This window comes from Anolis sagrei, chromosome 11 (genome assembly GCF_037176765.1).
Source record: "Anolis sagrei isolate rAnoSag1 chromosome 11, rAnoSag1.mat, whole genome shotgun sequence".
Taxonomy (NCBI): domain Eukaryota; kingdom Metazoa; phylum Chordata; class Lepidosauria; order Squamata; family Dactyloidae; genus Anolis; species Anolis sagrei.
The window spans coordinates 15112800-15140537 of NC_090031.1; the positions used below are offsets into that span (position 1 = coordinate 15112800).

Here is a 27738-nt window from a genome sequence, read left to right on the forward strand (position 1 = left end):
CTCTGAGGATGCCTGCCATTGATGCAGGCAAAACGTCAGGAGAGAATGCTTCCGGAACATGGCCAGACAGCCTGGAAAACTCACCGCAACCCTGTGATTCCAGCTATGAAAGCCTTCAACAATACAATCTTGCGCTTTGTTTATATTTTTTCTTCCCGAAGATAATTTTAGAAAAACCAAACCTTTTGCTTTTATTGAGCCGCCACAACAAATTATTGCATCTGGGATCGGGATAAAAGGGAACGGGGTCCTCGGCAGCCCAGATCCACTCTTGGCTGCACCGTGAAAATGGCCTCCCATTTTGTGTTTGTGTGTGTGCCCCCCCCAAATAATTAATAATAATAATAATAATAATAATAGGTGGGGACGTGGGTCCACCCGCATTTGCCGTCCCCAAAGGAGAGAGATGTAAACAAACAAACGGGTCGGTCGGCTGGCCTCTTCCGAGAGGTCAAGTTGGGACTCCAACCGAAAGGAAGAAGTCTTTTTTTAGGTTTTTCTCGGGGGAAAGAGGCTCTTGCCTTTGCACAAAGCAGGCCTTCAATTGGGGGACATTATAAAAGGGGAGGACTAGATTAGGCATGTGCAAACGTCAGGTGTTTTGGACTCCAACTCTCACCATTCCGGTGTTTTGGACTCCCAACTCCCACCATTCCGCTTAAGCGGCTGAGGGGGGAAAGGAAATGGCCTGAGGCTTTTAGGAATGGTGGGAGTTGGAGTCCAAAACACCTGGAGGGCCCAAATTTGCCCATGCCCGGCCTAGATGTATATTAAAGCCCTTTTGTTGAGATCGTAAATGTGGGAAACACCCGGGGTGGAGGACAACACACTCTCAAATGCGCATCTCTTTGAAATACCAGGGATTTGCAGAACTACAGATCCCAACCTATAAGGTGCCAAGTGGATTACAAGGCCTAGGATCTTCTGCCCCGCGTAATATCCCTTGCCTTCTGGTCCTATCCTGTCCCGTCTGAAAGCGGGCCGGATCCACTCCGGGACACTTTCCCACCAAACGTCGCGGGGTTCGAATCCCGCTCATTTGGGGACGGCACCAAAAAGATATAGATATGCATATTAAAAAAAAAAGAGGGGCAGAGAGGGGTGTTCTTCTTCCCCACCCCCCTTTCGGACGAAGGCATTGCGGTCAGCACCACGAAAAGGGATCCCTCCCGAAGAACGAGCTGTTTCCTCAACGTCCGACATCAGGAAGGCTCAGAGTCCGGTGAGGTCCACGATGGCCTTGACGAAGATGGTGTCATCCCGCAGGTAAGAGTTCTGGCTCTCCATGACAGACAGAGGGCAGAAGAGCGGGCAGCCGCTGGCGATGTTCATGTCGCTGACCGGCCGCTGGAAGGAAGAGGAAGAGACGTCTGGCCGGAAGGCGTCGATCACGTGCTCACGGTGGTTCTGGTCCAGCAGCATCAGGGTCACCTGCCAGAGAGATGCACAGCGGTCTTTGGAAGGAGGGAAAGGGCAGCAAGACTGGGACCCCAGGGGACCCCCAGAGGCCACCCAGTCCCACCCCTTCGGCCAGGAAGTAAGGCATTGCCCAACCCACCAGCCTCTGCCTAGAAGTGGAGTGGATCCCCAAGGACCATCCAATCCAACCATTGTCTGCTAGGAAGGAAGGCACTGCCCAATCTGCCATCATTTGAATAATAATAATAAAATAATAATAATAATAATAATAATAATATGCTAGCAGTAATATTAATAAAAAAATATGCTAGGAAGGAAGGCACTGCCCAATCTGCCAGCATTTGATTAATAATAATAATAATAATAATAATAATAATAATAATAATAATAATATGCTAGGAAGGACTGCCCAATCTGCCAGTATTTGACTAATAATAATAATAAGCTAGCAGTAATATTAATAATAATAATATTAATAATAATCATCAACATATGCTAGCAATAGTATTAATAAAAATATGCTAGGGAGGAAGGCACTGCCCAATCTGCCAGCATTTGACTAATAATAATAATAATAATAATAATAATAATAATAATAAGCTAGCAGTAATATTAATAAAAATATGCTAGGAAGGAAGGCACTGCCCAATCTGCCAGCCTTTGACTAATAATAATAATAATAATAATAATAATAATAATAATAATAATATGCTAGGAGTAATATTAATAAAAAAATATGCTAGGAAGGAAGGCACTGCCCAATCTGCCAGCTTTTCCAGTTGTCATGATACAAGGATTTAAAGATTGAACTGCAAAGACTCTGGCACATTATTATTATTATTATTATTATTATTATTATTATTATTGCCACTAGGCAAAAAACTGGCAGATTGAGCAGTGTGCAACGTGTGATGAAATACAAAAGCCAGCATAGTAATCTTGTATTTGAAGGGACCCTTCAAAAGCCATCCAGTCCCACCCCCTTCTGCCAGGAAGCAAGGCACCATCAAAGCCCTCCCCACAGAGGGCCATCCAGCCTCTGTTTAATAATGATAATAATAATAATAATAATAATAATAATAATAATAATTGCTTGTCGACGTTGCAATCCAATATGACAGCACCATTGACGAGAGGCAACTGGAAAAACTTACACAAACTGCAAAGCCTCTGGCACAAGCCAGTCAAGGGATCCCAGTGGTGATCAGCACACTGGGTGCAGTGCCTCAAGACCCTAGCCTACACTTAAAAACAATAAGCACTGACAAAATCACTACTCGGATCTGCACACATTATTCACCGTCCTAGACACTTGGGAAGGGTCCAACATGGGATCAAAAACAAAAGCCAGCATAAGGATCTTGTTTGCTGTGTAATAATATTGTTATGTATCGAATAATAATAATAATAATAATAATAATAATAATAATACAAAATCCAGTATATAGATCTCATTTGGTGTGACATAGTGTGTTTTTGTGTCAGAATAATAATAATAATAATAATAATAATAATAATAATAATAATAATCCCCCGATGGCTGCCACCTAGTTGTGGTGGGGGGCTTAACTGATGTCCTAGAAGTGGAAGGGACCCCCAAAGCACATCCAATCCAACCAAATTCTGCCACAATGGAAGACACCACCCAAGCCCTCCTGACAGATGGGCATCCAGCCATAGAAATGATTAGATGGATATGCTATAGTATTGTAGATTGGGAAAGAGCCCCCAAAGGCGCCATGCGACCCCTCCCCTACCTTCTGGTTGAAGGGCCAGCGCAGGAGGGCGTCGCAGGGGCCCCTCATGACCACGAAGAAGAGGGAGAGGTGGGAGCCCCGCCCCGTGCCGTCCCCGTTGAGGTAGATACGGAGGCACATCTTGTAGCCGTATTTCCCGGTGTAGAAGGCTGTGGGAAGGAGAGCAGAGCGTCATTGTCACCACCGTCATCATCTCCCACTTTTCTCTCTTGGCTATCTCTCTTTTCCTTTCTTCCCCCCATCCCTTCCTTCTTTTTTCTTTCTTTCTTTCTTTCTTCCTTTCCTTCCTTACACATACCTTTTCCCTTTCTCTTCCTTCCTTTTTCCCTCCCTCACTTCTCTTTCCTTCCCCTCTTTTCCTTTCTTTCCTTCTCATACACCTTCCCTTCATTTCTTCCCTTGTTCCCTGCTTTTCCTCACACACCTTCCCTTTCTCTTCCCTTCTTTTTCTTTCTTCCCTCCCGTCATAATGTCTCTTCTTCCTCATCATTCCTTTTCCTCTCTTTTCCTTTCCTTTTTACTCCTTCCTGCTTCCCTTTCTTTTTCTCTTTCTTTCCTTCCCCTTCTTTTTCTCTTTATTCTCCTTTCCTTCCTTTCCCCTTCCTTCCTTTCTTCCATCGTTCCTCTTCTTTTTCTCTTCCTTACTTCTCGCTCCCTTCCTTTGTCTTTTTTTCTTCCTTTCCTTCCCCTTCTTTTTCTCCTTCTTTCCTTTCTTTTCTTTTTCTCTTCCTTACTTCTCGCTCCCTTCCTTTGCCTTTTTTCTTCCTTTCCTTCTCCCTTCCTTCCCCCTTTTCCCCCTTCTTTCTTTTCTTTCTTTTCTCTTCCTTACTTCTCGCGTCTTTCCTTTGTCTTTTTCTCTTCCTTTTATTCTCACTTCCTTCTCCTTTTTCTCCTTCCTCTTTTTTTCTTCCTTCCTCTTTTTTTCTCTTTCTTACTTCTCCCTTCATTCCTTCCTTGACATTTTCTCTTCCTTTCCTTCTCACTTCTCACTTCCCCTTCTTTTTCTCTTTCCTTCCTCCCCTCCCCTTCTCTTCTTTTTCCCTTCCTTTTCTCTTCCTTCTTTTCCCTTTTCTCTTTCCTTTCTTCCTTCCATTTATCTATCATTCCTCTTCTTTTTTTTCTCTTCCATTCCTTCTGCCTTCCTTCTCCTTTTTCTCCTTCCTTCCATTTATCCATCGTTCCTCTTCTTTTTCTCTTCTTTACTTCTCCCTTCCTTCCTTCCCTGCCTTTTTCTCTTCCTTTCCCCTTCTCTCTTCTTTTTCTCCTTCCTTCCTTCCATCCATAATTCCTCTTCTTTTTCTCTTCCTTTCCTTCTCCCTTCCTTTCCCTTCTTTTTCTCCTTCTTTCCTTTTCTTTTTCTCTTCCTTACTCTTCCCTTTCCCTTCCTTTTCTCTTTCCTTCTTTTCTCTTCTTTTTCTTTTCCTTCTCCCTTATTTCCCCTTCTTTTTCTTTCTTTCCTTCCTTCCCTTCTCTTTCCCTTCTTCTCCCTTCCTTTCCCTTTTCTCCTTCTTTTCTTCCTTCCATCCATCCATCATTCCTCTCTTTTTCTCTTCCTTCTCCCTTCCTTCCTTTTCTCCTTCTTTTCTTCCTTCCATCCATCCATCATTCCTCTCTTTTTCTCTCCCTTACTTCTCCCTTCCTTCCTTTCCCTCCCATATCTTTCTTTCCCAGTGACATCACAAAACTCCACTCCACCCAGCAACAGCCCTTATTGTACATTCAGGCAGTCATACTTACACACACACACACGTTTGTACATATATATGTGTGTCTATAGAGCGCCATGGAACCCACAAGAATAACCTCAAGGTGGCTCCTGTACCCAAAGGGAGACCCCAAAGCCGCCTGGGAAGAGACCTACCTGGGGAGAAGATGGCGGGGGAGCGCCCAGCGACGGCCTCCTGGCGCTTCTTGGCAAAGTCCGAGATCTTCCAGATGAAGATCCCGTCGAAGGAGGCGGCCTCCATCTCCTGAAGGGTGTGCTCCATCTCCGCCAGGGCCAGGTCCTTCGAGGCCAGGCTCCGCTCCAGCTGGCGCACCTGCCAGAACGAAGGAAGCCATGGTTAAATCGGCACAGAACCTTCCCCAAATCCCTCTTCAACACTTTATGTGGCTGACTGGCCATCTATTGGGAAGGATCGGATGGTGTGTTCCTTGATAATAATAAAAAGGGATTGGACTGGATCGTCTTTGGTGGTCTCTTCCAACTCTAAAATTTTATTATATATTTATCATATATATTTTTCTTTCAATCATGTTCATTGATCTAAGGCTGGGTGACCATCTGTCAGGAGGGCTCGGATAGTGTACCTTCCTTGATAGCAGAAAGGGGTTGAACTGGATGGCCCTTGGGGGTCCCTTGAAACTCTAGAATCTGATGATACATCTATCTATTGTATCTGTCTTTCATTATCTATGGCCATCTATCTATGGCTGCATGGCCATCTGTTGGGAGAGCTCCGATTGCGCCTTCCTGCGTTGCAGAGTTGAGTCGGACTGGACGGCCCCTTAGGGTCTTCTGCCATCTCTACGACAATGTATCTCTCTCACACCTATAGTCAGCTATGGCTGGATGTCTGTCTGTCGGGAGGAATTGAATGGTGCCTTCTCAACAAATAATAATAGTAACAATAATAACAATAATATATTATAATACATTAATAGGTCTTCAGAAACATATAAATATGTTTCACACATATGATAGTAATAGCTCATGTTCAGCTATATATATATATATATATATATATATATTATATGATAATATAACAATGTATGTAATAATATAATATATAATGATAGATTAATATTGCTTCTATGCTTGAACCTGAATTGTTTAGAATACTAATGAGGTTTAATACTGTTTTAATAATTGTATATTTTAAGTTGTATTGTATTGCAATGCTTTTTACTGTGAGCTGCTTTGAGTCTCCGTATGGAGAGAAAAAGTGAGATATAAATAAACATTATTATTATTATTGATATTAATAATTCATTGTTATTAATAATAAAAATCAATATAAAATAATAATATATTATAATATAATAATATAACTAATAATATATAATATGATATCTAGTAATAACATATGAAATAATAAGTCTCCATATGGAGAGAAAAAAACAAGAAAACTTTATTATTATTATGTATTATTAATAATATTAATAACATAATAATATAATATATTATGAGGTAATAATATAACTAATTATATATAATATGATAAGATCTAATAATAATATATGAAATAATAAGTCTCCATATGGAGAGAAAAAACAAGACAAAAATAAACTATTATTATTATGTATTATTATTAATAATAACTAATAATAATAGAATATATTATGAGGTAATAACATAACTAATAATAATATATAATATATAATTATATATAATATTATATATATAATATATAATGTAATATATAACCGCATTGAGTCGCCTGTTTGGGCTGAAAATGTGGTATAGAAATAAAGCAAATAAATAATAAATAATACGATAAAATCTAATAATAATATTTAAAATAATAATACTAATAGCAATCTCCTCACCTTTGTGCTGAGGGCCTCGATCTTCTCCTGGTCCAGGCGGTGCTGGTGGAGGTGGGCCTCAGCGGCCAGGGCCCCCCGCTCCACCTCCCGGTTGAGGACGCAGACAATGTTCTCGAAGGTGGTGGCCTTCTGCTCCAGGACCTGGCACCGGCCCAGCAGCTCCAGGAAGCTGGGGGGGTCGGGCCCCGAGAGGAGCCGCAAAGGGGAGCCTTCCTCCGGCACCGAGAGGGGCCCCGGGCCAGAAAAGGAGGTGGCCCTGGGGGGATCCGGGCGCAGGCTCAGCACAAAGCCCAGCAGCAGGTAGAGGTGCTCCGCCAGGCTCCGGCCCTCGTGCTCCGGAAGACTCTCGTTCTCCACCTGGAAGGAAGGAAGATGAACACACACACTTATATAGAATAGTAATATGCCCAGCAATATATTGTAATAATAGCTCTTCTTCATTAAAATATATATTTTTATATATATACACACACACACACATATATATATGATAGAAGGGAGGGAAAGGAAGGAAGAGAAGGGAGGAAGGAAGGAAAGGAAGGAGGGAAGGGAGGGAGGGAAGGAAAAAAGAAAGGGAGGAAAAGAAGGTGCATCTGAGGTTTGAATGGAGAATAAAAAGAGGGCGCAATGCTGGATGTGTCCACAGGAGGGCGGCAAAGGGCAAACAGATGCCGCTGAGGCTCCAATGGAGGGCAGCATAGCAAGAGGGCGCAATGCTGGATCTGTCCACAGGAGGGCAGCAAAGGACAAACAGATGCCGCTGAGGCTCCAATGGAGGGCAGCATAGCAAGAGGGCGCAATGCTGGATCTGTCCACAGGAGGGCAGCAAAGGACAAACAGATGCCGCTGAGGCTCCAATGGAGGGCAGCATAGCAAGAGGGCGCAATGCTGGATGTGTCCACAGGAGGGCAGCAAAGGACAAACAGATGCCGCTGAGGCTCCAATGGAGGGCAGCATAGCAAGAGGGCGCAATGCTGGATCTGTCCACAGGAGGGCAGCAAAGGACAAACAGATGCCGCTGAGGCTCCAATGGAGGGCAGCATAGCAAGAGGGCGCAATGCTGGATGTGTCCACAGGAGGGCGGCAAAGGGCAAACAGATGCCGCTGAGGCTCCAATGGAGGGCAGCATAGCAAGAGGGCGCAATGCTGGATGTGTCCACAGGAGGGCAGCAAAGGACAAACAGATGCCGCTGAGGCTCCAATGGAGGGCAGCATAGCAAGAGGGCGCAATGCTGGATCTGTCCACAGGAGGGCAGCAAAGGACAAACAGATGCCGCTGAGGCTCCAATGGAGGGCAGCATAGCAAGAGGGCGCAATGCTGGATGTGTCCACAGGAGGGCGGCAAAGGGCAAACAGATGCCGCTGAGGCTCCAATGGAGGGCAGCATAGCAAGAGGGCGCAATGCTGGATCTGTCCACAGGAGGGCAGCAAAGGGCAAACAGATGCCGCTGAGGCTCCAATGGAGGGCAGCATAGCAAGAGGGCGCAATGCTGGATGTGTCCACAGGAGGGCAGCAAAGGGCAAACAGATGCCGCTGAGGCTCCAATGGAGGACAGCATAGCAAGAGGGCGCAATGCTGGATGTGTCCACAGGAGGGCGGCAAAGGGCAAACAGATGCCGCTGAGGCTCCAATGGAGGGCAGCATAGCAAGAGGGCGCAATGCTGGATGTGTCCACAGGAGGGCAGCAAAGGGCAAACAGATGCCGCTGAGGCTCCAATGGAGGACAGCATAGCAAGAGGGCGCAATGCTGGATGTGTCCACAGGAGGGCGGCAAAGGGCAAACAGATGCCGCTGAGGCTCCAATGGAGGGCAGCATAGCAAGAGGGCGCAATGCTGGATGTGTCCACAGGAGGGCAGCAAAGGACAAACAGATGCCGCTGAGGCTCCAATGGAGGGCAGCATAGCAAGAGGGCGCAATGCTGGATCTGTCCACAGGAGGGCAGCAAAGGACAAACAGATGCCGCTGAGGCTCCAATGGAGGGCAGCATAGCAAGAGGGCGCAATGCTGGATGTGTCCACAGGAGGGCAGCAAAGGACAAACAGATGCCGCTGAGGCTCCAATGGAGGGCAGCATAGCAAGAGGGCGCAATGCTGGATCTGTCCACAGGAGGGCAGCAAAGGACAAACAGATGCCGCTGAGGCTCCAATGGAGGGCAGCATAGCAAGAGGGCGCAATGCTGGATGTGTCCACAGGAGGGCAGCAAAGGGCAAACAGATGCCGCTGAGGCTCCAATGGAGGGCAGCATAGCAAGAGGGCGCAATGCTGGATGTGTCCACAGGAGGGCGGCAAAGGGCAAACAGATGCCGCTGAGGCTCCAATGGAGGGCAGCATAGCAAGAGGGCGCAATGCTGGATGTGTCCACAGGAGGGCAGCAAAGGACAAACAGATGCCGCTGAGGCTCCAATGGAGGGCAGCATAGCAAGAGGGCGCAATGCTGGATGTGTCCACAGGAGGGCAGCAAAGGGCAAACAGATGCCGCTGAGGCTCCAATGGAGGGCAGCATAGCAATAGGGCGCAATGCTGGATGTGTCCACAGGAGGGCAGCAAAGGACAAACAGATGCCGCTGAGGCTCCAATGGAGGGCAGCATAGCAAGAGGGCGCAATGCTGGATCTGTCCACAGGAGGGCAGCAAAGGACAAACAGATGCCGCTGAGGCTCCAATGGAGGGCAGCATAGCAAGAGGGCGCAATGCTGGATGTGTCCACAGGAGGGCAGCAAAGGACAAACAGATGCCGCTGAGGCTCCAATGGAGGGCAGCATAGCAAGAGGGCGCAATGCTGGATCTGTCCACAGGAGGGCAGCAAAGGACAAACAGATGCCGCTGAGGCTCCAATGGAGGGCAGCATAGCAAGAGGGCGCAATGCTGGATGTGTCCACAGGAGGGCAGCAAAGGACAAACAGATGCCGCTGAGGCTCCAATGGAGGGCAGCATAGCAAGAGGGCGCAATGCTGGATCTGTCCACAGGAGGGCAGCAAAGGACAAACAGATGCCGCTGAGGCTCCAATGGAGGGCAGCATAGCAAGAGGGCGCAATGCTGGATGTGTCCACAGGAGGGCAGCAAAGGACAAACAGATGCCGCTGAGGCTCCAATGGAGGGCAGCATAGCAAGAGGGCGCAATGCTGGATCTGTCCACAGGAGGGCAGCAAAGGGCAAATAGATGCCGCTGAGGCTCCAATGGAGGACAGCATAGCAAGAGGGCGCAATGCTGGATGTGTCCACAGGAGGGCGGCAAAGGGCAAACAGATGCCGCTGAGGCTCCAATGGAGGGCAGCATAGCAAGAGGGCGCAATGCTGGATGTGTCCACAGGAGGGCAGCAAAGGGCAAACAGATGCCGCTGAGGCTCCAATGGAGGACAGCATAGTAAGAGGGCGCAATGCTGGATGTGTCCAGAGGAGGGCGGCAAAGGGCAAACAGATGCCGCTGAGGCTCCAATGGAGGGCAGCATAGCAAGAGGGCGCAATGCCGGATGTGTCCACAGGAGGGCAGCAAAGGGCAAATAGATGCCGCTGAGGCTCCAATGGAGGGCAGCATAGCAAGAGGGCGCAATGCCGGATGTGTCCAGAGGAGGGCGGCAAAGGGCAAACAGATGCCGCTGAGGCTTCAATGGAGGACAGCATAGCAAGAGGGCGCAATGCCGGATGTGTCCACAGGAGGCAGCAAAGGGCAAATAGATGCCGCTGAGGCTTCAATGGAGGGCAGCATAGCAAGAGGGCGCAATGCTGGATGTGTCCACAGGAGGGCGGCAAAGGGTAAACAGATGCCGCTGAGGCTCCAATGGAGTGCAGCATAGCAAGAGGGCGGCAAAGGGTCACCGAATCCCACAGCTGCCAAAGTTTGGCAGTCCAGGTTTTTCAAAACACATTGTTTTGGTGCTTGAGGGTGACTCTAGGCCCCAGAATCCCCATTTTGGTGCCAGCATCATCCCGAATAAAGGAACTCACCACCACGTTGCATCCGATGGGCTGGAACCTGCAGGGCACTTTGTATTTACTGCAGCTCTTGACGTGGTCCGTGAACTGCATAGAGAGGAAGGGGCACCTCCATCAATGGAACACAGAAACACTCCATGCCTCCCCCTATCAAAGGGACCCCAAGGGCTACCCAGCCCAGACCCCTTTCTGCCCAGCAGGAGGACACAACTTAATCCCTCCCGATAGATGGCCTTCCTGCCTCTGACTCACAGAGCCCCTCATTCCCTAGATTGCCAAGGCTCACTTTTTCCCTGGGGATCTTCTTCTTCCCGCAGCCCTCGCAGGTGAGGGGGAACTTGGGGCAGACCTCGTCGTGGGCCTGGAGGGGAAAGACACACAGAAAAGGAATCTTTTAGGAGTGAAACAGGAATCTGAGCCACCGGCTTTGTCTTGGTTTTGACTTCTGTTTTCTTAGATCTATGCAGTACGTTTTGCCTCCTGCCTCCATAAAGGAGTCACTTCCCTCTTAGTCCCCAAAGTCATCAACAACAACAACAGGACTCTCTAATAATATTAACAAGAGTAATATAAATACTAATAAAGTGAAATCATAATAATAAGAAATACTGGGACTATTACTTGGACTGTTTAATAATAGCAACAACAACAGTAATAATTATGATTACCATTATTATGGAGTCTTATTATAATATCCCAATATTATTATTTTTCTATCCAGTAATAATAATAGGAAATAATAATAGTATGTGTACTCTAATAATAACAGCAATACTAATAATAATGGGAAATCATAGTAATATTGGGATATAATAATACTTGAACTCTCATAATCATAATCATAATAATACTTAGACCCAATAATACTCTAATAATAATAACATTCATATTAATAATAATGGAAAAATAAGTAATAATAATAATAATAATCCTCAGTTCTTGTGGGTTTTTTCGGGCTATATGGCCATGTTCTAGAGGCATTTCTCCTGACGTTTCGCCTGCATCTATGGCAAGCATCCTCAGAGGTAGAGGTCTGTTGGAATTAGGACAAATGGGTTTATATATCTGTGGAATGGCTGGGGTGGGGCAAGGAGCTCTTCCCTGCTGCAATTAGGTGTGAGTGTTTGGCTAATCACCTTCATTAGCATTTGAAGGCCTGCTTGAACCTGGGAAAGCCTGTTACTGGGAGGTGTTAATCTGTGCCTGGTTTCTTCCTCTCTGTTGTTTAGCTGTTATAATTTTAGAGTTTTTTAATACTGGGAGCCAGATTTTGTTCATTTTCATGGTCTCTTCCTTTCTGTTGAAATTGTCCACATGCTTGTGGATTTCAATGGCTTCTCTGTGTAGTCTGACATGGTGGTTGTTGGTGTGGTCCAGCATTTCTGTGTTTTCAAATAATATGCTGTGTCCAGGCTGGTTCATCAGGTGCTCTGCTATGGCTGACTTCTCTGGTTGAAGTAGTCTGCAGTGCCTTTCATGTTCCTTGATGCGTGTCTGGGCGCTGCGTTTGGTGGTCCCTATGTAGACTTGTCCACAGCTGCATGGTATACGGTAGACTCCTGCAGAGGTGAGAGGATCCCTCTTGTCCTTTGCTGAACGTAGCATTTGTTGGATTTTCTTGGTGGGTTTGTAGATAGTTTGTATGTTGTGTTTCCTCATCAGCTTCCCTATGCGGTCAGTGGTTCCCTTGATGTATGGCAGGAACACTTTTCCTCTGGGTGGATCATCATCTTTACTCTCGTGGTTTGTTCTTGGTCTTGCAGCTCTTCTGATGTCTGAGGTGGAGTATCCATTGGCCTGGAGAGCCCAGTTGAGGTGGTTCAGTTCATCTTGGAGGAGGTGGGGAAACACAACATACAAACTATCTACAAACCCACCAAGAAAATCCAACAAATGCTACGTTCAGCAAAGGACAAGAGGGATCCTCTCACCTCTGCGGGAGTCTACCGTGTACCATGCAGCTGTGGACAAGTCTACATAGGGACCACCAAACGCAGCGCCCAGACACGCATCAAGGAACATGAAAGGCACTGCAGACTACTTCAACCAGAGAAGTCAGCCATAGCAGAGCACCTGATGAACCAGCCTGGACACAGCATATTATTTGAAAACACAGAAATGCTGGACCACACCAACAACCACCATGTCAGACTACACAGAGAAGCCATTGAAATCCACAAGCATGTGGACAATTTCAACAGAAAGGAAGAGACCATGAAAATGAACAAAATCTGGCTCCCAGTATTAAAAAACTCTAAAATTATAACAGCTAAACAACAGAGAGGAAGAAACCAGGCACAGATTAACACCTCCCAGTAACAGGCTTTCCCAGGTTCAAGCAGGCCTTCAAATGCTAATGAAGGTGATTAGCCAAACACTCACACCTAATTGCAGCAGGGAAGAGCTCCTTGCCCCACCCCAGCCATTCCACAGATATATAAACCCATTTGTCCTAATTCCAACAGACCTCTACCTCTGAGGATGCTTGCCATAGATGCAGGCGAAACGTCAGGAGAAATGCCTCTAGAACATGGCCATATAGCCCGAAAAAACCCACAAGAACTGAGTGATTCCGGCCATGAAAGCCTTCGATAATAATAATAATAATAATACCTACAAGAGCAATAATGATTACTATAACTATTATAGCATTATTATTATTATATCCCATTATTATTATTATTTCTCTCTAATAATAGTAATAATAGTACTTGGACAGTAATAATAATACCAACAGTAATATCAATAATAATGACAAATCATAATAATATTGGGAAATAATAATAATGGCACTCTAATAATAATAATACTTGGGCTCTAATAATAATAGTAGTAATACTAATAATAATGGGAAATAATATTGGAAAATAATAATAATAATAATAATAATAATAATGGGACATAATAATAAGACTTTCTAATAGAAATAATAGAATAATAGCAACAATAATAATAGGATGATAATAACAACATCAACCTCAACAGCAATGGGAACCTTGCAGTGCATTTGCCTTGCAGTGCATCTGCCCGCTTCCTAGGTCTCTGTGCCTGGAGGGGCTTTGCTTCCTGCCTGAAAGCAGAGGTCACTTCCCCCTCCTTCTTCCCCAAAGAAGAGGCCCCAGTATCCCTATCTGGGCCCTCCAGGGAGAAGTGGCAGGGGGCTTTGTGGCTCCTACGGAGGTGGCCTACAATGGTCTTGGCCTTTTTAGCTGCTGCCTCACACTCCTGATGGGTTCATCTTGTGGTCCACGAAAAAGATCCTTTTCACCAATGGACTGTTTAGATCATGACTTCCTGCCATCCAGACACTCTCCTGCTATGGATGCCACCTAGAATGGCACTGGCCTTTTCCGCTGCCCTTCCTTTCCCCCGGGATGCGTACCTTGATCTGGGGGAAGAGGCAGAGGGCCTTGCAGAACTTGCAGCTGAGGCTCCGCTGGGGACATTCCCGCGCGGCGTGGCGCTCCTGGTCCCTCCGCCGGACGGGGCCCCGGCAGGAAGGGCAAGCGGCCAGTGCCCAGGGGCAGCTCCCTCCGTGGCCACTCTGCGGGGCGGGAGGAAAGGAAGGGGCAACAGGCTTTGTTCAGTACAAAAAGGGGAAGGAGCAGGGGGTCGCCCGGCTGTCCTGCCTGCCTCACAAACTCACAAAAGCTGGACTAAGGCCCAGAAAGAGCAGCCAGGGATTCAGAGGGCTCTATCTATGGGAGGCGCTCTGTCAGGAGGGCTGTGATGGAATCATGGGGTTGGATTGGATGCCCTTTGGAGGTCCTTTCCTCCAAAGGGCATCCTTTGGAGGAAAGGTATAGATATCCTAGATAGGATATCTATATCTATCTCTAGGATTCTATATCTATCTCTCATATACTATATAATACATACATCCATACATCCATCCATCTACCTAACCATCTATCTATCTATCCACATATCCACCCACTCACCCACCCACCTAACCACCCACCCATCCATCCATCCATCCAATCATCCATCCATTCATCTACCTAACCATCTTTCTATCTACCTCTATCTACCCACTCACCCACCTAACCACCCACCCACCCATCTTCCTAACCATCTATCTATCTATCCATCTATCTACATCCACCTATCCATCCATTCATCCAACCATCCATCCACCCACCCACCCATCTATTGATCCATCCATCCATATATCTGTCCACCCACCCACACACCCATCTATCCATCCATCCATCCATCTACCTACCTACCTACCTACACATCCATCGATCCATCCATCCATCTAAACTATCTATCTATTCATCCATCCATCTATCTAATCCAGGCATGGGCCAACAGCCTGAAGCCTATAAATATCTGGGCATACTACAGTTGGAGAATATCAAGATGTTTTCGACTTCAACTCCCACAATTCCTAACAGCTGGTAGGAATTGTGGGAGTTGGAGTTCAAAAAACCTGGAGGGCCCAAGTTGGCCCATGCCTGAAATATATCTATTTCTCCCTCTCATTCATATCATATTAATGGCTCTCTACCTCTGGGAGACCATCTGTTGGGAGAGCTTTGATTGTGTCCTCATTTCTGGCAGAAGGGGGGTTAGACTGGATGGGTCTTGGAGGTTCCTTCCAACTCTAGGATTCTCTATATACATGTATGTGTTTCAACCATTATCTATCTATCTATCTATCTATCTATCTATCTACTCTCTCAATCCTAACTACCTATTTATCTGTCCCTCCCTCTCAATTATATCATATCACATCGATGGCCCCCTATCTAAGGCTAGAAGGATCGGATTGTGTTTTCCTTTCTGGCAGAAGAGGGTGAGACTAGATGTTCTTTAGGGGGTCCCTTCCAACTCTAAGATTCAATGCTAGATATACCATCCTTCCATATGAAAAATACTAGTGACTGATGAATAATAGAACCTTCAGAAGAAAATTGAAATTTATTTATTTATTTACAGTATTTATATACTGCTTTTCCCACCCCTGGTCACATTCCAGTTTTCCCAATTGAGGTCTAAATGATTACTAAATCTCAAATTTGGGATTGGATGGGAGAAGCAACCCTATTATTATTATTATTATTATTATTATTATTATTATTATTATCATCATCATCATCATCATTATGGCTGTAAATAAATACTCTAAATAAAAATAAATAAATAATGGCAAGGAATCTACTGGGGAATCTACAGGATCAATCAGTTTGCCTTTGTGCTCCCAAAACAGAAAGCAAAACAAAGTGTGGAATATGATCCTCAGGCAAAGAGTGGCCCTCCCTCTCTCTCTCTTTCTTTCTCTCTCTCCTTTCGTCCTTCCCAAAGGGTTCATATAGCAAAGGCCCGGGAGTTTTAGGGACTTTCCAAGCGGCTCCGTTTTGCAAGAGGGACTTTCCAAGGCTTTGATGCAGCACATGATAGTGACATTCCTGGCAGCAATGAGGCCGGGCAGACAGGCAAATGACAGATCCCCCTTTTCCCTTGGTTTCCCTGCAGGAAGGACCCAAAAAGAGGGGCTCAGGACCCCCCCCCCTCCGGAAAAGCAGAAAACCATGCAAATAAAGAGAATCCCTCTCTACAAAACTCTAGGCTCTCTGATGCAATGCTGCAACCACTTCTAAGCCTAAGGTTGACCAAAAGAGTGAACAGAAGGGCTCCTAGAGGGCATCTACTCTGTCGAATTAATGCACTTTGGCACCACTTTAATTGCTCAAGGCAATTAAGTGCATCTACATTGCAAAATTGATGCAGCATGGAACTGCCTTAGCTCACCACTACGGGACCTGGGAGTCGCATTATTTCTGTTTTATTATTATTATTATTATTATTATTATTATTATTTTACTGACACAAAAACACAGTACGTGACAGCAAACGAGATATATATGCTGGTTGTTGTTATTATTATTAGATATATAACAATATTAATACATAGCAAACAATATCACTATGCTGGCTGTTGTATTGGATCACCCGTCAGGTACTTCCCAAGTGTCTAGGACTATGTGATGTATCACGTATTACATTATTATTATTATTATTATTGTTATTATTATTATTCACATAACAATATTAATACATAGCAAACAAGATCACTGTGCTGGCTGTTGTATTGGATCACCCGTCAGGTACTTCCCAAGTATCTAGGACTATGTGATGTATCACGTATTACATTATTATTATTATTATTATTATTATTATTATTATTATTCACATAACAATATTAATACATAGCAAACAATATCACTATGCTGGCTGTTGTATTGGATCACCCCTCAGGTACTTCCCAAGTATCTAGGACTATGTGATGTATCACGTATTACATTATTATTATTATTATTATTATTATTATTATTATTATCATTATTATTATTATTCATATAACAATATTAATACATAGCAAACAAGATCACTGTGCTGGCTGTTGTATTGGATCACCTGTCGGACACTTCCCAAGTATCTAGGACTATGTGATGCCTCACGTATTATTATTATTATTATTATTATTATTATTATTATTATTATTAGATACATAACAATATTAGTACATAGCAAACAATATCACTATGCTCGCTGTTGTATTGGATCACCCATCGGACACTTCCCAAGTGTCTAGGACTATGTGATGTATCACGTATTATATTATTATTATTATTATTGCTATTATTATTAGATACATAACAATATTAATACATAGCAAAGAAGATCACCATGCTGACTGTTATATTGGATCGCCTGTCAGACACTTCCCAAGTGTCTAGGACTATGTGATGTATCAGTGAAAATGCAGATCTGAGTAAGGTGGCCTTTTGCAGAGTCAGAGCCAGTTCTTTTTAAGTGCAGGCCAAGATCTTGAGGCGCTGCACCCAGTGTGCCAATCACCACTGGGACCACCTTGACTGGCTTGTGACAGAGCCTTTGCAGCTCTATCTTAAATCCTCATTATTAAATAATAATAATGTGCATTATTATTATTATTTGTATCCTGCTTTTTTCTCTTTCTGCAAAAGAGACTCAAAGCAACTTACAGGAAAACTAGTTCCATGCCATTCGAAAACTCAAAATAGAGAAACATTAAAACGGATTTAAATGTTACCAGTATCAAAATAAACTATTATTATTCGTATTAGTATTAATTAAATCTGTGAATATCGATATTAAAAAATGCAGGTGAAAACTTTATCCACTGAAGTTATTTCAAATAGTAGTCATCCCTCCTGCCTCTGCACTTTCGAAGAAACGAAAGAGAAACACAGGAAAGAGTCAAAGAGTTGGAAGAGACCTCTAAAGGCCATCCAGTCCAGTCCCTTTCTTTCTGCCAGATAGGAACAGCCTTTGGAGGCTTTGACGCAAAGGTTGGATGGCCATCTTGTTAGAGTTCATTTCTGAAGTAACAAGTAGTAAGTGATGTAAGGATCAATGCAGCAGGGAATGAGCCAAATCACCTGGCCAACATTGTGTAGTTACAGCCAGGGTGGGGCAGCTGCAGGGGGAATAAAGGAACCAAAGTGCAACTCCTTTGTATGGGTTGTTGGAGAGGTGTGTTTGGAGGAGTTTGCAGTTCTACAAGGCTCATGTCTCAAAGAGAACATTTGGACTCTGTATGTATATGTGTTCTTTTCTATAAATTCTGCAAAAGACAACAACTGAGTTTGTTTCTTGGTCACAGGCAAAAGGCTTCTGTGTTTTTGAGTGTCTACATTTGTCTTCATCGTCACACATCTGCCGGGGGTGCTTTGAATGCGATTTCATAGAATCCTAGAGTTGGAAGAGACCTTGTGGGCCATCCAGTCCAGCCCCATTCTGCCAAGACGCAGGAAAATCACATTCAAAGCACCCCCGACAGATGGCCATCCAGCCTCTGTTTCAAAGCCTCCACCACACTCCGTGGCAGAGAGTTCCACTGCTGAACAGGTCTCACAGTCAGGAAGTTCTTCCTAATCTTCAAATGGAATCTCCTTTCTTCTAGTTTGAAGCCATTGTTAAACATCCTAGTCTCCAGGGCAGCAGAAAACAAGCTTACTCCCTCCTATGACTTCCTCTCACATATTTATACATGGCTATCATGTCTCCTCTCCGCCTTCTCTTCTTCAGGCTAAACATGCCCAGCTCTTTAAGCCGCTCCTCATAGGGCTTGTTCTCCAGACCCTTGATCATTTGAGTCACCCTCCTCTGGATACATTCCAGCTTAGAGTCAACATCTCCCTTCAATTATGGTGCCCAGAATTGGACAAAGTGTGATTCCAGGTGTGGCCTGACCAAGGCAGAATAGAATAGAGGGGTAGCCCCTACCCTAGAAACCTTTAAAAAGAACCTTAAAACCTGGCTCTTCCGCTGCGCCTTTGGTGAGTAGGTACACAACCTCACGTTATTGCTCACCCTCAATGTTTCTGTCACTGGAGAACATGTCCTCCCCCCCCCCCCCCCGCCCCCGGTAGGAAAACTTGGTCCCACAACCCCATTTTTGAAGAGCTCCCCTTCTCAAATAACCTGCTCCTCCTCACCTGAGTTTTTAAATCATTTTATTCTACACATGTGGCCCGCCCATTGTCTCTGCGATTGTGTTTATTGTAATTTTATATTGCTAATGTATTCATATGTTTTTATGTAATTATAATGTTGTTTGTTGCTTGTGTTTTTGGTTTTATTTTGCTGTAATTGGTTGCTTGGGCTTGGGCTCATGTAAGCCGCCCCGAGTCCCCATTGGGGGAGATGGTGGCAGGGTATAAATAAAGATTATTATTATTATTATTATTATTATTATTATTATTTCCCTGGATCTAGACACTATACTCCTATTGACGCAGGCCAAATTCCCATTGGCTTTTTTGCCGTTTCTTGACAGAATGCGGTTGGACTGGATGGCCCACGAAGTCTCTTCCAACTCTATGATGCTATGATTCTACTGCCAGTGCTTTACAGATATTAATTTATTTACTTGCCGTCCCCTGCCACGCATCGCTGTGGCCCACATCGTTGGTGGGGTTCAGAATGCCGTGATTGTAGGTGAACTATAAATCCCAGCAACTACAAGTCCCAAATGTCAAGATTCTATTTTCCCCAAACTCCACCAGTGTTCACATTTGGTCATATTGAGTATTTTTGTAGAGTTTGGTCCAGATCCATCATTGTTTGAGTCTCTGGATGTAGGTGAACTACAACTCCAAAACCAAAGGACACTGCCCACCAAACCCTTCCAGTATTTTCTCTTGGTCATGGGAGAACTGTGTGCCAAGTTTGGTTCAATTGCATGGTTGGTGGGGTTCAGAATGCTCTTTGATTGTAGGTGAACTATAAATCCAAACAACTACAACTCCCAAATGACAAAATATTTTTTTTGAGTGAAGGACATACATTGGGTTGTTAGGTGTCTTGTGTCCAAATTTGGTGTCAATTCGTCCAGTGCGTTTTGAGTTTGGCTAATCCCACAAAAGAACATTACATTTTTATTTATATACATTTTGAATATTTGTACCCCGCCCTTCTCAATCCCCTGGGGGGGACTCAGGGCGGTAGACAGACAGTATATATGTATATGTGTGTATATAAGAATGTTTAAGGTAGGAAACAGGGGAGAAGATGTACAGGACGCTTTAGCCAGGTTCATGAAAGGTACATAAGTAGGCCCTGCCCACACTGACCCTTTAATGCAGATTGAACTGCGTTATATGGTCAGTGGAGCCCTGCTTTTATTATTGCCAGTAATCCATCTCAATGTAAAGCAGCAAAGAGGCAAAAGATGGTAACCCAACTTCAGCAGAAGACTCCCTAAACCTTTAGCTATCGATAGGTTTAGAACTGTCTATCTATCTATCTATCTATCTATCTATCTATCAATATTTATTTATTTTAGGAAGGAGGGGAAATGACCTCTGCATTGAGGGAGGAAGCATGGGTGCCATAGATCTAGGAAAGGAATGGCTCTACATGCATCTTCCCTTTTTGAATAACAATAACAATATAATATTGCACTTTAATCCGAAGGAAAAAAGAGAGAGGGGGGGGAGGGAGACTAACTTCATATTCCTTGATGGTCCCTTTCCAGGTGCATCCCTCGTTGGCGCAGATGGCAGGGAGGCTCTCCACCTCGCGACGGGCCGCATTGTCCGGGAAGGCCTGAATGGAGGAAAGGAAGGCAACATGAGAGGTGTTTCATGGCCATTGGCTCAATGCTATGCCATCCTGGGATTTGTAGTTTGGTGAGGCATCAGCATCGTTTGGCAGAGGAGGCTCAAGGCCTTGTCAGACTACAGCTCACATGACTCCACAGCATTGAACCAAGGCAGTTGGAGGGGATTCGTTCTGCAGCAGAGGTGCGTCCCAAGGCTTTTTTCCCCATTGCTGGTTTGGACCATGAAAGAACATCCCACAACTGAGTTAAGGGCTTGATTTTTCTGAGTGTCAATATCCCATTATATATATATATATATATATGCTGTCCCTGCCACACGTTGCTGTGGCCCAACCTGTGTATATGTTTTGTGTGTGTATATATGTGGTTTTGTGCATGCATTGTAATTTTTTTTTGTTTTTGGCTTTTTAAGTCTCATCTGCTGTGTTTTTCAGTGTTTTTTATGAGTGATGGTCACTCATTGGTCTGATAGGTATATTGTATAAAATTTGGTATCAATTCACCCAGTGGTTTTTGAGTTACGTTAATCCCACAAACGAACATTACATTTTTATTTAGATATAGATATAATAAAATAATGTGAGTATATATAACAATTATGCATATCTATATAACTATAATATGTAATACCAATTATATATATAAATGTATCTCTCTCTCTATATATATACACACACACACACACACATATATATCATACACACAGTATATACCATATTTACTTGATTCTAATGCTCATCTTTTTTTACTAAATTACTTCCAACATTAGGGTGCACATTAGATTTGTGTAATATGGTAAACACTTTTTGGGGGGGTTTCAAGGTTTTGAAAATTGAGGTGCGCATTAGATTTGATAGCACATTAGATTCAAGTAAATACGTGTATATCCCATTACAATATCTATCTAGCTATCGATCATAACACACACACAAACACACACACACACACATATATATCCCATTATATTAAATACATATCAAAATTATAATATAATATTTAATATCTATAATATATATTTCATAAATATATTTCTATATATCTATCTCCCAAACAATACTAAACTATATATCCTACAAAAAATATAACATAACATATAATATATATCAAATTATATATATATACACACACACATACAATTATATAATTCCCCTCTGGGGTGGAGAAAGGCAGAGCAGAAATGTCGTAAATAAATAATATTTACATATGTATCATAAAAATAATATAAAATAGAATATATATAATATTATGTATTATAAGAAAATAATATAATATATAGAATCCTAACTGTGCCTCTGTGCGTCCCTCTGAAACTCAGCATAAGGCTTCGACTTAACATCCGCAGGGCCTTGTTAATTGACATTTATTGAGATTCTGCCACTGTGTACTAAGGCGCATAGGAAGGCTCCCTTTTCCTCTACTTACCGAACCCGTTTCCAGGATAGAGACGCCCTCTTCGTAGATCCCTTCCTGGATGCAGGCGCCACACTTCTGGGGCCCTGAGCTGATAATAATAAAATAATAATAATAATGATTAGGATGTTGGGAGACAAAGGAGAGGAAGGAAGAGAAAGGGAAGGGGGAACAGTATGAGGGGAGAGAAAGGAGGAGTGAAGGAAGAGGGCAGCAGCCATTCCGGCACCTGGACAACACCGAGTATAAATCCTAGAATATAATATACCCAGTCAACTACTAACTTTAAACTCATGCCTTGCATTTACTATATTGTAAGCACCACCCCCAGAGTTGACCACGACTAGACAATGTCAGGGGAAACCTTTACCTTTACTAATTTTTGTTCTGTGTATTTTAATGTGTGCCTTCCTTGGCAATATGTTTTAATATATATATTTCATGTAATGTCTTATAATTATGTGTTTTTAACTGGGTTGTGCCTCGAGGAGAGGTGGGTAAGAAATAAATAGTATTATTAATGTGTGTTTGTGTATATATACACACACACGAGACATGAATTCCAAGAAGGAAGGGATCCCCAAATAATAATAATATATATAAAAATACTCTACATACATACACATAGACACACAGACACCCAGAAGACGTGAATTCTAAGCAGGAAGGGATCCCCAAATAAAATAATCTTTATAATACTCTATATATAGAGCTCCCGGTGGCACAGTGGGGTAAACCGCTGAGCTGCTGAAAGACTGCAGGTTCAAATCTGGGGAGCAAGGTGAGCCCCGCTGTTAGTCCCAGCTCCTGCCAACCTAGCAGTTTGAAAACATGCAAATGTGAGTAGATCAACAGGTACTGCTCCGGCGTTCCATGTCGGCATGCCAGCATGACCAAGGAGGTGTCTATGGACAACGCTGGCTTTTTGGCCGAGAAATGGAGATGAGCACCGGAATCGAAGCTCCGACCTTTTGGTCAACAAATTTAGCAGCTTAGTGGTTTAACCCACGTGCCACTGGGGGCTCGCATATTATACACACATTATATATATAATATAGAGAGTGCTATGGAGTGTAAGGGGTACCTGATGAGCCTCTGGAGGCAGCTGGCACAATAGCGGTGTCCACACTGGGCCTGAAAGGGACGCCGCAGGATGTTCCCACACTCCGAACACAGGTACTTGCCCTCTAGCTCTGTGCCCAGGATCTCCTTCGGGAACCCAACCTGGTCCTCATCCAGGGACCCCGGTGGCGTCACGTTGGCGGAGGTGGCGGCGGCGGAGGCCATGTGCGCCACAACATCGGCCCTGTGAGGGAGGAAGAACAGGGAGTGGCACTGTCATGCTTCTGCCCAGCCCTTCGTGGGCCTCCCTTCAGTTTTGCAATATGCACATAGATACACATTGAGTAATGACATCTCTCATTGAGTCAGAATGGAGCCACTACTTCAAAAGCTAAGAAGGAAATGCCTTTTGGTTTCCCATTTCAGGAAGAGTATTTGTTATTATTCATAAATGTATAATAATAATAATAATAATAATAATAATAATACATTTTGTTTGTTATCCATCTCGCCTAATGGCTTGAGGCGGGGCAGAATAAATATGAATATATTGTATACAAATATGGGTATATAATATATACCATATTTCTTAAATGGTAAGATGCCATCAATTGTAAGGGAAATGCAGCTTATGGTTTAGCCTATCATTATGTTAGAAAGTCATACTGTCCTAGCATTATGTTAGAACATCATTATCCTTGCATTATGACAGAACACCATATTATCCTAGCATTATATTGGATTGTATTATCCTAACATTATGTGGGAACTTTATAATACATAATCCTAGCAATTCCTTTCTAAAATAATAATACACCAAGATATAGCTTCTGTTCTCAAGATGCAGAGGTCTCTCTGGCTCCCAAGTGATAAAATGAGGATCCACTGGTATCATTAGGAATATTACTAGTATTAATGAGCACAAAAGCCTTGGTGTCATGGGTTCATTGAGTCAGAGTGAAACCAGAGTGAGGTTGAAGGCGGCCTCTATCGAAATTCTCCCCATTGAAATCAATTGAACTTGCCGCTTTGCTTCGGCTGGATCTCGTCCTTCATAATGCGATCAAAGGATCTGAGTTTTGTCATTATCTAATTGGCCCCATGCCATAAATGAGCAATCACTCCCCATGGAAGTAATTAAAGCTTTGATAGATCACGACTAACCTGCTCCTTTTGATTTCAACACAGAGATAGACTCTAATGATATTATTATTATTATATTGCTATTTATACCTCACTTTTTCTCTCCACAAGGAGACACAAAGCAGTTTAATACTTAATTTATATAATATAAATATATATACACACACATAATGTAATAATAGTAATATATAATACATATTAATATAATTTATTTCTTACGCACCTCTCATGGCTTGAGGCAGGTTACAAAACAAAATACATATGCACAGCAAAAACACTACAAATACACACACTAAAATGTACACACCAAAACATATATTTACAAAATACATACTAAGGACACTTAAAATGGAATATAATATCACTGAAATTAGCAATACGAATAAATACTTATATACAGAATGTAATAACTATTATAAACAATATATAATAATGGAACAAATATAAAAACTACGCTAATACATAATATATAATTATACATTTACATATATATCAGTACCAATATAAAATATATAATATATAATAATAATACTGTAGTTATAATAAGCCATCCTGAGTCCCTTCAGGGAGAGAGGTGCAGGTTAGAAATAAAAGTTTATTATTATTACTAATATAATATACATTATTCGGTATCATTATATAACTATTTCATATAACAAACATGTAATAACAATACCAAGATAACACATATATGTCATATATATGTTTTAATATTATTAAATAATAACATATTATAATGTAATAGAACAATACTAATATATATGTAAGTATAATACTAATAACATATATACTAAATAATATATATTATAAAAATGCTATGATATATAAATAAAAATTATAACAATTTAATATAACAATACTTCTATATTAGTATTGTTATAATTTAATATAACAATACTTCTATATTAGTATTGTTATAATTTAATATAACAATACTAATATAATATATATGTACGTATAATGCTAATCTCATATATACTAAATAATAATATATTTAAAATGCTATGATATATATATAATTATAACATGATTTAATATAACAATACTAATGTAATAGTATTATATTAACCCAGAATGGATCCTTTGGGAGCAATGAAGGGGACTACAACTCCCAGAATGTATTATATTAAATTATGTTATAATATGTATATATCTCTTAGCATTTTTATATTATTTAATATATATGATATTAGCCTTATACCTATATATTGCATTACCATAGGTGTGTATAATGCTAATATTAAATATACTAAATAATAATATATTATAAATAAGCTGATATATGTAAAATAACATTATAATTTAATATAACAATACTAATATAAAATGCTAATATACATATTTATATAATAGTATAACCTATTCTAATTTAATATAGCAATACTAATTAATAGATTTATAATATGCTAATATATATTATAATACTAAATAATAATATATAATATATAAATTAGGTATTATAATTTAATATATCAATACTAATATAGTAGATATATAATATGCTAATATATATATATATATAATTATATATATGTGTGTGTGTGTATATATATATATATATACACATCGATTCTGAATGAAATGTAAATGAAAGCCTTCCTTCACTGTGTTACATGCGATGGATCCTTTGGGAGCAATGGAGGGGACTACAACTCCCAGAATGCCCTGCAGGGCCAAGGGCAACGCTGTGGGAAGTGCCTTCACTTTGAACTACCTCTCCCAGAATCCCTCGGGGGCTGGGAGACGTAGTCCCCAATGAACCCCTCCCAACAATGCCTTAGAAAAGGGAATGCTGGGAGCTCTAGTTCTCCCGGTCCCTCCACTCACCGCTAAGAGCCGCGTCGCCCTCCCGAGCGCGGACCGGAAGCGAGCCCCACAAGCCCCGCCCCGTTCCCTCCCCTCAAAAAGTCCCTCGCCGTTCGTTCCGTGACCAGCCTGTTCCAGACCGGAAGTGGGAGGGACCATAGAAGCGGCCCTCAGCCAGAAGCCCCGCCCCTCTCTATTTAAGGCACTAGGGGCGTGGTTTGCGCTAGTGGGAGGGGCCACGGAGGCGCGGGGGCGTGGCCTGAGCACCCATTGGAGGAAGGCTGCTCCTCCATTGACAAACAATCTATTTCAAACTCAGAGCCGCAGCCAAATTGGCAATATTAAACATACAAATATATTATGCATTAAAATCATTAAAATAGCATTAAGAGCATTAAAACAATAATACAATATAATATATAATAATACATATTATTATTATATAATATATTATTATTATATATTATATAATATATTATTATATTATATAATAATATATATTATTATATACTAGCTGTCCCCTGCCAGTTGTTGCTGTGGCCCAGTCTGTGTATATGTGTTTGTGTGTGAGTGTATATATATGTGTGTGTGTGTGTGGTTTTGCGCACGTATTTTTTGTTTTTTGGCTAGAGTGGAAGACAGTTCCATCTTGTCTCCTGTGCTTTACTAATAATATAATATTAATAAATATATTAATAATATATTGTATGTACATGTCATGTGAGGAGCAGGAGCATCCTGTTGTGAGAGAATTGGCCGTCTGCAAGGATGTTGCCCAGGGGACGCCAAATGATTTTTGATGTTTTATCATCCTTGTGGGAGGCTTCTCTCATGTCCCCGAATGAGGAGGTGGAGCTGATAGAGGGAGCTCATCCGCCTCTCCCCGGATTGGAACCTGCGACCTGTCAGTCTTCAGTTCTGCCGGCACAAGGGTTTAACCCACTGTGCCACCGGAGGCTCCGCCTATATTGCAGTCACGAAATAGCAACAAAAATAATTTTATGGTTGGGGGGGGGGGGTCACTACAACATGAGGACCTGTATTAAGGGGTCACGACATTAAGAAGTTTGAGAACCACTGCTCTAGACTAAAAGAGGGAGGACAGTAGAGTTGTGCACAGAATTCTGTTTCCTCCATTTCTTTCAGTACCTTCCGTACTTTGATACTTTCGGAGCCCGTAACGGTAAGGGCCCTCCTGGCACAAAAACCCGCCCAACACGAAAGCAAATGGGAGCCAGTCTCAGCTCCTCCTCTGCTTTTTGGCACCACACTGTAATCTTTTTCATTAATGCCCTAGCAAACAAAAAGAAAACCCTAATTCCCTGAAAACTACTCTCTTCTTCCAGGAGGTCATCAGTCTTCCTTACCTGGAAGTGGGAAGCCTCCTTAATAATAATAATAATAATAATAATAATAATAATAATAATCTTGATTTATACCCCACCATCATCTCCCCCAATGGGGACTCGGGGCGGCTTTGTCCCCTTTGGGGTGAGAAGGGTGGCGTTTAAATGTCATAAATAAATAAAAATAAATTTAA

General features: G+C 42.5%; 1 protein-coding gene across 2 annotated transcripts; it reads right to left on the reverse strand.

Annotated features, from left to right (window-relative positions):
• Positions 1–165: 165 nt before the first annotated feature.
• On the reverse strand, positions 166–26336 carry TRAF2 (TNF receptor associated factor 2). 2 transcript variants are annotated; one of them, XM_060757310.2, is made up of 11 exons: positions 26220–26336; positions 23272–23493; positions 22200–22278; positions 20663–20761; positions 14043–14204; positions 10947–11021; positions 10673–10747; positions 6726–7082; positions 5038–5215; positions 3177–3325; positions 166–1431 (listed from the first exon to the last, which is right to left on the reverse strand). In XM_060757310.2, exons 2-11 carry the CDS (start codon positions 23472–23474, stop codon positions 1213–1215), a joined length of 1596 nt encoding a protein of 531 aa, XP_060613293.2. In that variant the 5' UTR covers positions 23475–23493; positions 26220–26336; the 3' UTR covers positions 166–1212. The 2 variants fall into 2 exon arrangements, with proteins under 2 accessions (XP_060613293.2, XP_060613294.2); XM_060757311.2 differs by lacking the exon at positions 14043–14204 and having other exon boundaries at positions 26220–26333.
• Positions 26337–27738: the final 1402 nt, after the last annotated feature.

Excerpts from the sequence above, each read along its gene's own strand:
- TRAF2 (XM_060757310.2), bottom strand. The coding sequence starts at position 23,474 with ATGGCCTCCGCCGCCGCCACCTCCGCCAACGTGACGCCACCGGGGTCC. Across the intron at positions 20,762-22,199 it reads CTATCCTGGAAACGGGTTCG|GCCTTCCCGGACAATGCGGC; the intron begins GTAAGTAGAGGA and ends TCCTCCATTCAG. Across the intron at positions 5,216-6,725 it reads TCGAGGCCCTCAGCACAAAG|GTGCGCCAGCTGGAGCGGAG; the intron begins GTGAGGAGATTG and ends TCGTTCTGGCAG.